Below are 10,278 nucleotides of genomic sequence, written 5' to 3'. Positions count from 1 at the left end.
CAAAGTAAAACATTCCAATTGTAATAAAAGTTGGGTTCCACCTTTTATTAGGATTATTCTTTTTTTTTTATAACTCAGCCGTTTCATAACTAATTTTCATCAAATAAACATTGAATTACTCTGGGAATTACATGTTTTTTCATATTCCATGTGAGGTTTCTCATTATCTCACCAAAAATGTTAGAAACCTGAAATTTTGGTCTCAACCAAAACTATACAATCCCTTTAATAACAACTTTGTACTGTGTTTTGTTCTTTCTAACAGTAGGTTTCACTGTATAGAGTGTCGATGAAATATGTGACTTGTCATTGAGTTGAGTCTGTTGTTAATCATTCTTGTCTGCAGTGGATACTACTATACCTACTGTAGACTGTCCAGCCGATACAACAGTTGGCATTGAGTTAGGTCTCACATCTACTGCAGTATTTTTTGCGGCTCCAACGGCGACAGACGACTCAAACGTAGTCAGCATAGCCTTTCAAAGTCACAGTCCAGGCAATACTTTTCCAGTTGGCTCAACGCAAGTGACATACATTTTTCAAGATCCAAGTGGAAACCAAGCTACTTGTATGTTTGAAGTTACTGTTTTCACAGGTAAGTGTTATGAATGAAATAATGTTTCATTACCAAATCGTGATTAATTCTTTTATCTTGTTACCACCAGCTGCCATTAAGCTTGCTATACATAAACAGGGTCCAATGGTTTGCTTGTTTTTAAGAAACCTGATGGCTTTTATAAGTAGTAGTTTGACATCAGAAACATTTCAGGTTTACGAAATTATGTGAATCCTGAATTTTAAAACAAAGCTTTGTGTTAAAATGCCATTGTGTGCCATCTCATGTATATTTTACTCCATCTTTAATAATCTGTAGCATAAAAGTTGAATTTCCATTAAATTTCATGCATCAAACTGCATGTAGTCAGGCTTTCATATCTTTCTTTTTTTCAATTCATTTGGTCAAAGAAATCAGATTTAAGGGTTTTGAGGTTGCTTTTTTTAAAATTACATTTGCATTTTTAATTAATCAGTGTTATAATATGTTTTGTAGGGTGCGTGGAATAAAATTCAATTTTCGATTGAGCCTCAATCTGATCTATACATTTGCATTTTTTATCAATCAGTGTTATGATATGTTTTGTAGGATGCATAGAATAGAATTCATTTTTCAATTGATCCTCTATGAGCAAACGCTAAAAAAAAATTCATTTAATTTGTTTGAAAAGTTCAAAGTCAGTTATTTTATCCTGTATGGGGCCCTATACAGTAGTCCACGAGTGCCTTCAATAGGCTTTTGTGTTGAGTAAGCTGATAGGAATCATGACTATAAAATTGCTTTTCCAATGGAAGTAGTACACAGCAGAGATGCCCAGAACACCAAAGCCAGTTATTTTGGCTTATTTCGTCCCGTTTTGTGAAGAGAGCATTTTGACAGAAGTCATGGATTCATACAGACAAATCATTGTTAGAACATATTTTACTTTCATATAGGTGTATATCAACACAAGCAGATGTGGCAGTACCGTTCCCTGCTTGTCTTTTTTTTTTCAAAGATTTAGTCATCAAAATCATACCATGAAGAGTAATAATAATGTCACAATAGAGGAATGCATTAAATGCCAATTGCCTTGATTTTAATTCATAGCCCTGACTGAGGCGGAGGCCCCCAAAAATTTGGATATTGAATTAAAATCAAGGGGCAATTGGCATTTAATGCATTCCTCTATTGTGACATTATTACTGCTATTTCTAGTACTGCCAATATGCAGAGCAATTACAATGTTTTATCCCATGAAGAGTGTTATACATAGTAGAAAAAGTCAAGAAAAAAATCAATGAATATGACTGTACATCGGAGCCACGCAACAGCATTGTCAATCTATAATTATCCATATCAAATTTTTCCCCACAGCATGTTCATATTCAGTGTTAATAGCATTTGATATACTATGCTATAAATCGTATGCATGGACCACACTTACACATATTGTCAGCTACCTTTCGGCTATGCTCAGATTCTATCGTTCCTCTCCTTTATAAGTCCACACAGATAATTTAACACACATTTGATATACAGCTTGCAGGATGTGGGTTCCAAAAATATAATATAGGCTTTTAGTACAGTATATCAATGTCAAAAGTGACGTAACATGCAAAAATATCAAGAATAGTAGGCCATATAAAGTTTACGGAATGTACGAAGTATTGTGTAATGTTTGTGATTAAACTTATGGATTAAACTTAGGGTATCAATGCTTAGAAAAGTAGCAAGTTGATCATACTAATGAAGTCATTTGAAGTCATTTGATATATCACATCCTCAATGATTTTCATGTAGATATTCATGTAGATATTTGAAGAGATATTGACACATTAAAAATGGGTAAAATGAGCATTGTTTTCTGAATTTCTTTCAGTGGACACAACACCGCCAGTTCCAACTTGTCCAGCAGATATAACCAGAACTATTGAGCTGGGTCAAACATCCATCGTAGTGACATGGACTGAGCCAACTGCTACTGATATCTCTGGTGTGGTCAATATCGTGTCACGTACCAGTAATTCTGGTGATAGCTTTTCTCCTGGAACAACTGATGTGATCTACACTTTTGCTGACGGCAGCGGAAACACTGCCACCTGCACGTTCACAATTACAGTACAGACACGTATGTATTCATTAATTTTCCTGAACTTCCCATCACATGTGAAAACACTTTCTGTTCATGTTATAGCTGATCCTGACGATACTGATGCCAGAATGAACCCTGACTTTATATACTTTATTACTGTGCCATACTTGTCTTAAAATGAAAGAAGATAAGTATTGAAAATTCTGATTGTACAGTGAATCCTCATCCACACGTGTCTACTAGGGTATTGTTCATTCAGGGATCACTCTCAGGTCAGCTAGATAGCCACTGAGCATTTGGCTGTTCAGTTGGGCCTCCAAGATGAGGTGGGGAAGACCGTTTGTTGAATTTTCTGTTGCAAAATTTTGTGGATCAAATTACTCCCTCAATGTTTTGTATCTCTGGATTGTATGACGTACTGTAAAAGTGGATATTTTCGCGCGACTAATTTTTCGCGCTCGGCCGGGCAGGAAGAGTTTCGTGTGTGTTTAAATCCGCGGAATCAAGACAACCACTACTGGGACATGCGGCAGGTAAAAATATTCGTGTGCTTTTATTTTTGCGCTCGGTTCTGGTTGCACAAAATGCGTGAAAATTTCAGCACCACGAAAATTTCCACTTTTACAGTAAGTTTGGGCATGTGTGACTGTATCATAGGTAGATGTGCTAGAAACTTAATTTCATCACTATTGAGTAACTGCATTACCAACCTGGTAACTGCAACTTTTCCTGAAAATTAATGATAATGTTGTGGAGCGAACTTCTCTAACCCTCAGTTCTTAAACAATTCAATTGAAATTTGGTCCATGTGGTCAATGAAATGTGTAGTTGTGCAAGACAGTACAGACACATATGATTTTATCACTTACTTATTTTGTATACTCATATTTGATTATTATAAGTTATTTCCATTTACTTGAACATTCCTCATAGAAATTTTGGAATGGTGCCATTTTTTCCAGTTCAAAATGTGTTTCCTTGAAATGAAAAAATATTATGTATATTATATATAGCTGTCAAGTTGGCGGACAGAATTGTAACTTGTGTTGTATGTTTTCATACTGAAAATTAGAAATCTCCAGTGAGTAAGTTTTCCCAACTAGTCATTATAGCCTGTAAACTCTGACCTGATATCCCACATTCCTTTGCATCACTTCCTGTTATTGATTTCATGTGGATTTGTATTCATTGCGCTTCGAAGGATTACAGTAGGCTGCTGACAGAATAGGTCTACATCTATGTAAGATCATAACACTTGCTGTATGTGTACGTATAGACCTACTTTACTCTAGCCCCACTCATAGAGTCTATGAGTTAATATACCATGCACACTAGTCTGCAGAGTGGAGATCTTTGAGTTATTATTTGCTATTTCTTCATATTTGTCTGCATTAAACCATATGAGTTATAACCATCAGGAAACTTACATTATGAAAATTTCAAAATTGATAGTTGTTTTCCTGCATAAGGGCTATGGATATGTTTCATTAGTGGTTTCTTTTAAATGAGCAATGTGATTATTCATATGTAAATCTGTAAATCATGTGAAATACTCAAATTATATGTTGTCACATAACTCATGACCTGTGACACTGATTTGCATCTTATCTGAAAGACCATTTCTTTATCTTTCAGCTGATATTTAGTTTTCCATAATTTTCTTTTCGTAAGTGTGGGTAACGTCACCTTGAATTTGACACGGCACAGTTTAGTGAACATATGTGAAATAGTCTCCCGCAGTAGCCTATTTAACAGTCTTTAAACTGCATTACACAGCCGGCGGATATGGGTTAAGCTGACACTTTCATTTGGGAAATCATGAAAGCATAAAGAGGGAGTTTATATTATCCTATCCCCCCCCCCCCCCCCCACACACACACACACAGACAAATAAATAAATAGAAAATGGAATGCCCATAATATCACTGGGGTGACATGCCTCATATCACAAGTTTTGGTGAAAATTATGATATTCATTGATATTCAGAAAATTAATAAAATCATGTCCTGTCTAAATCCTCTTGCTGTTTAATCCCCAAAATGAAGCCATCATGGCATGTCAAAGGAAAGGCCATCCCATCTAATAAAGTGCTTTGACTGCCAATTTTTTTTTTTTTTTTTTGTTCTCCTGAACATTTGATATTTTGTAAATACGAGGTCTAATCGCCCCAGTGACGAAAGTGTCACATGTCATCTTTGCTTTGTACATGGTGAAATGTGTCAGGTGTGATTGAATATGAAATTGGTACATGCCTGATCAATAGTTGTAGATAAGCCTTAGTTGTAAGTACTGATGACATGGCCCCTATGTACAAATGGTACCTTGCATATGCATATATATGAATGTTAGATTATATTGTGATATAAAGCAGGAAAGATAACTGGTTTCATATATTGTATCCTTTCAGAGGATACAACAGGACCTGTGGTGACTTGTCCACCGAATATTGTCCGCACTGTTGAGCTGGGTGTAACATCCACTGCAGTGACGTGGAGCCTGCCAACTGCTACTGATACATCTGGTGTGGCCGTTTTTCAATCATCCACCCATTCCCCTGGAAGTACTTTCAACACTGGAGTAACTGATGTGACATACGTCTATGCTGATGGTCTCGGAAACACTGGCAGCTGCACCTTCAGAGTTACAGTACAGACACGTATGATTTCATTGCTTACATATTTTGTATACTCATCTTTGATTATTGTAAGTTATTTCCATTTACTTCAACATTGCTCATAGAAATTTTAGAATGGTGCCATTTTTTCCAGTTCAGATTGTGTTTTCTTAAAATGAAAAAATGTTATGTATATTAGATATAGCTGTCAAGTTGTTTTGTATGTTTTCATATTGAAAATTAGAAATCTCCAGCAAGTAAGTTTTCCCAACTAGTCATGTATCTCAAATGATCTGAGAACCAGTGAGTTTAGCTCTTTCTTACTACACCACCTGACATTGCTTTATATTTGAGAAAACCTACAAGGATATAGAGGGAGATTCTACAATGTATATCATATGGAATTCAAATAAACAAAAGGAATGTGCACTATTGTCACATGTCATCTTTGATTTGTACATGTACATGCAAAATGTATCAGGTATCAGTAAGGGAGGTATACAAAATGACTATCAACCATGATCTGTATAGTTACCATTATCTGATAACAATCTGCTATAACACACACAATTATCAACTGAATAACATGTAGTTATTAATGTACATTCTCATTTCCAAGTCTCTCTTTTTCACGGTGAAACATATGCTACACCTTGGAAGTAGATCTACAAACTAAGGCACTTGTCAGAATGTGATGTATTGTTTAACAAGAAGGACAGGCTAAGTGTTGTTGTTGTTTTTTTTTGTATTCTTTCAGTTGATTCAATATCACCAGTTGGAGAATCTCCAAGAACTATATTCACCTCATGGTGAAAATGCAAATACATTTCACATACAGTAGTGGTAGATGAATTGTGAGCCCTTATGAGTTCTGTATTTTGAGGTTGAATCTGTCTCAGCTGAAAAGAGACCCATTGTGTCCAGCTCTATCTTAATACATAAACTGACATTATCAACCCATATCCGCCGATCTACTGGATATCCCGTACCTCGCCCAAATGCTGTGAATGGTGATTTACACAGCTTGCTGACAAAATAGGTCTACATCTGGTCCATTCTCCCAAAAAGTGTGCAAAACTGTGATTTTCGTGTCGCCAGCATGTTCATACAGTTTAAACTGATATTTTGCTCCTCAGAAATCAATTTTTTAACTTAAATTCATGAGAGAGGTTAGACAGGTAAAATATATATCAATAAAGCTATTCGGACATCTGTAAATCATATGAAAATCCGAAAATCATATGATGTCACATCATGACAGATGACACTAATTTACATCCTATCTGAAAGACCATTTCTTTCTCTTTCAATTGATATATAGTTTTCAATAGTTTTCTTTTCGTAAGTGTCGGTGACATCACCTTGAATTTGACATGGCACAGTTTAGTGAACATATGTGAAATACATTGTTGTAACCTCCAGCAGCAGGCTATTAACAGTCTTTGAACTGCATTACACAACCAGCGGATGTCGGTTAAGCTGACCTTTTCATTTGGGAAATCATGAAAGCAGAGAGAGAGATTTCATATTATCCTATCCCCCCACACCCCCACCAAAAAAAAAAAAAAATGGAATGCCCATAATATCACTAGGGTGACATGCCTCAAATCACAAGTTTTGGTGAAAACTACATTATTTATGGATATTCAGAAATTCAATGAAATCATATCCTGTCCAAATTTTCTAGCTGTGTAATCCCCAAAAATGAAACCATCATGGCATGTCAAAGGAAAGACCATCCCACCTATTAAAGTGCTTTGACTGCCATATATATACATGGTGTATATATATATATACATGTATATATATTTTGAAACAAGAAAGGGAAAACTGACCAGAAACATTAACCTGACTTAATTATGTCAGGTTAATGTGTGTGTGTGTGGCACACATACACACACTATAGCTTCTGACCACACGAGCAAAGAGAGTTAAGGGTTTGGGACGAACACCGATCTAGGGCTTTCAATAGCTCAGTCGTTAGAGCACCGGTCTAGTAATCTGGAGGTCTCGGGTTCGAATCCCGATGAAAACCCATTTTCTTTGCTCAAAGTTTTCACTATCTATTATTTATTTCTGGTCAGTTTCCCATTCTTGTTTCAAAATATATTACAAAGAAAGCTTCATCGCTTCGGCGATCCCTCGCATTTATTCCAAAGTTGATTTACATCCTTTGGGTTTATGTCAGGTTAATGTGTGTGTGTGCGGCACACATACACCCACTATAGCTTCTGACCACATGAGCAAAGAGAGTTAAGGGTTTGGGACGAACACCGATTTAGGGCTTTCAATAGCTCAGTCGATAGAGCACCTGTCTAGTAATCTGGAGGTCTTCGGGTTCGAATCCCCATCAAAACCCATTTTCTTTGCTCAAACTTTTCACTATCTATTATTTACTTCTGGTCAGTTTCCCTTTCTTGTTTCAAAATATATTACAAAAAAAGCTGCATTGCTTCGGCAATCCCTCGCATTTATTCCAAAGTTGATTTACATCCTTTGGGTTTATGTCAGGTTAATGTGTGTGTGTGCGGCACACATACACTGTATACACACTATAGCTTCTGACCACACGAGCAAAGAGAGTTAAGGGTTTGGGACGAACACCGATCTAGGGCTTTCAATAGCTCAGTCGGTAGAGCACCGGTCTAGTAATCCGGAGGTCTCGGGTTCGAATCCTGATAAAAACCCATTTTCTTTGCTCAAAGTTTCACTATATATATATATATATATATATCTATATATATATATATATATATATATATATATATATATATATGTATGTATATAATCATTTTACATATTTTTTTTTTCTCCTGAACATTTGACATTTTGTAGGAATGAGGTCTTATCACCCATACGATGAAAGCGTCGCATGTCATATTTGCTGTGTACATGTGAAATGTGTCAGGTGTGATTCAACGAAATTGGTTCATGCCTGATCAATAGTTGCAGATATGCCTTTAATAGTCAGAAGTGCTGATGACATGGCTCCTATGTAAATGGTACTTTGCATGTGCTTAGATATGAATGTTAAATTTTATTGTAATATAAAGCAGGAAAGATAACTGGTTTCATATATTTTATCCTTTCAGAGGATACAACAGGACCTGTTGTGACTTGTCCACCGAATATAGTCAGCACTGTTGAGCTGGGTGTAACATCCCCTGCAGTGACGTGGACCCTGCCAACTGCTACTGATGTCTCTGGTGTGGCCGTTTTTCAATCATCCACCCATTCCCCTGGAAGTACTTTCAACATTGGAGTAACTGATGTGACATATGTCTATGCTGATGGTCTCGGAAACACTGGCAGCTGCACCTTCACAGTTACAGTACAGACACGTATGATTTCATTACTTACATATTTTGTATACTCATCTTTGATTATTATAAGTTATTTCCATTTACTTAACCATAGGTCATAGAAATTAAGAATGGTGCCATTTTTTCCAGTTGAAAATGTGTTTCCTTTGTTTCCTTAAAATGAAAGATATTATTAGATATAGCTGTCAAGTTGGTGGACAGATTTGTAAACTTGTGTTGTATGTTTTAGTACTGAAAATTAGAAATCTCCAGTGAGTACATTTTCCCAACTAGTCATGTATCGTAACTGAAACGAGAACCAGTGAGTTTAGCTCTTTCTTATCACACCAGCTGATATTGCTTTATATTTGAGAAAGCATGCAAGGATATAGAGATTTGGAATTCAAATAAACTAATGGAATGTGCATTATTGTCACATGTCGTCTTTGATTTGTACCTGTATGCAAAATGTATCAGGTATCAGGAAGGGAGGTATAAAAAAGGACTATCAACCATGATCTCTAGAGTTATCATTGTATGATAACAATCTGATATAACACACACAATTATCAACTGAATAACATGCAGTTATTAATGTACATTCTCATTTCCAAGTCTCTTATTTCACGGTGAAGCTTTTGCTACACCTTGGAAGTAGATCTACAAACTAAGGCACTTGTCAGAATGTGATGTAGTGTTTTAACAAGAAAGACAGGCTAAGTCTTATTTTGTATTCTTTCAGTTGATTCAAGAGCACCGGTGGGAGATTATCCAAGAACTATATTCACCTCATGGTGATAATGCAAATAAATTTCACATGGTTGTAGATGAATTATGAGCAACATTGAGTTCTGTATTTTGAGGTTGAATCTGTCTCAGCTGAAAAGAGACCCATTGTGTCCAGCTCTATCTTAATACACAAACTGACATCGTAAACCCATATACGCCGATTTACTGGATATCGTGTACTTCGCCCAAATGCTGTGAATGCCGATCTATGGGATAATCCGTAGCAGAAATTGCTTGGACGATGGTGTCATCTATAGCTCATTATAGCCTGTAAACTCTGACCTGATATCCCATATTCCCTTGCATCACTTCCTGTCATTGATTTCATTTGGATTTGTATTCACTTTGGATGTTAATACTAGACTGCTGACAGAATAGGTGTACATCTATGTGAGATCAAAGACTGCTATACGTGTACGTCATCTCGGCCTACTTTACTCTAGCCCCACCCATAGAGTCTATGAATTAGTATACCATGCACACAAGTCCTCAGAGTGCAGATCTTTGAGTTATTATTCGCTATTTCTTCATATTTGCAACCATTAAACCATATGAGTTACACCGGAAAGCTTACTTTATGAAGATTTCAAAATTGATACTGTAAAAGTGGAAATTTTCGCGGTGTTAAAATTTTCGCGCATTTCGCGCAACCAGAAACAAGCGCGAAAATAAAAGCACGCGAATGTTTTTGCTTGCCATATGTGCCTGTGCGTGATGTCTTGATTCCGCGGAATTAAAAACACGCGAAACTCTTCCGACCAGGCCAAGCGCGAAAAATTAGTCACGCGAAAATATTCACTTTTACAGTAGTTGTTTTCCTGCATAAGGGCTATGGATATGTTTCATTAGTGGTTTCTTTTAAATGAGCAATGTGATTATTCATATGTAAATCTGTAAATCATATGAAAATACTAAAATCCTATGATGTCACGTAACTCATGA

General features: G+C 36.2%; 1 protein-coding gene across 1 annotated transcript in view; it reads left to right on the top strand.

Annotated features, from left to right (window-relative positions):
• The first annotated feature begins 570 nt into the window (after window positions 1–570).
• LOC139721418 (hyalin-like) overlaps window positions 571–10,278 on the top strand; it is a 50,826-nt gene continuing 41,118 nt past the window's right edge. The window contains exons 1-4 of the mRNA XM_071632733.1: window positions 571–595; window positions 2,418–2,666; window positions 5,039–5,287; window positions 8,338–8,586. Of these exons, the coding sequence (XP_071488834.1) occupies window positions 571–595; window positions 2,418–2,666; window positions 5,039–5,287; window positions 8,338–8,586 (772 nt within the window). The remainder of the gene's footprint in view (window positions 596–2,417; window positions 2,667–5,038; window positions 5,288–8,337; window positions 8,587–10,278) is intronic.

The sequence above is a fragment of the Diadema antillarum genome, unplaced genomic scaffold, assembly GCF_040938485.1.
Source record: "Diadema antillarum isolate AM-2024a unplaced genomic scaffold, OU_Dant_1.0 scf00000143, whole genome shotgun sequence".
Lineage (NCBI taxonomy): Eukaryota > Metazoa > Echinodermata > Echinoidea > Diadematoida > Diadematidae > Diadema > Diadema antillarum.
The sequence above is the reverse complement of the archived record's forward strand: the minus strand, read 5'-3'. Positions and strand labels throughout refer to the sequence as shown.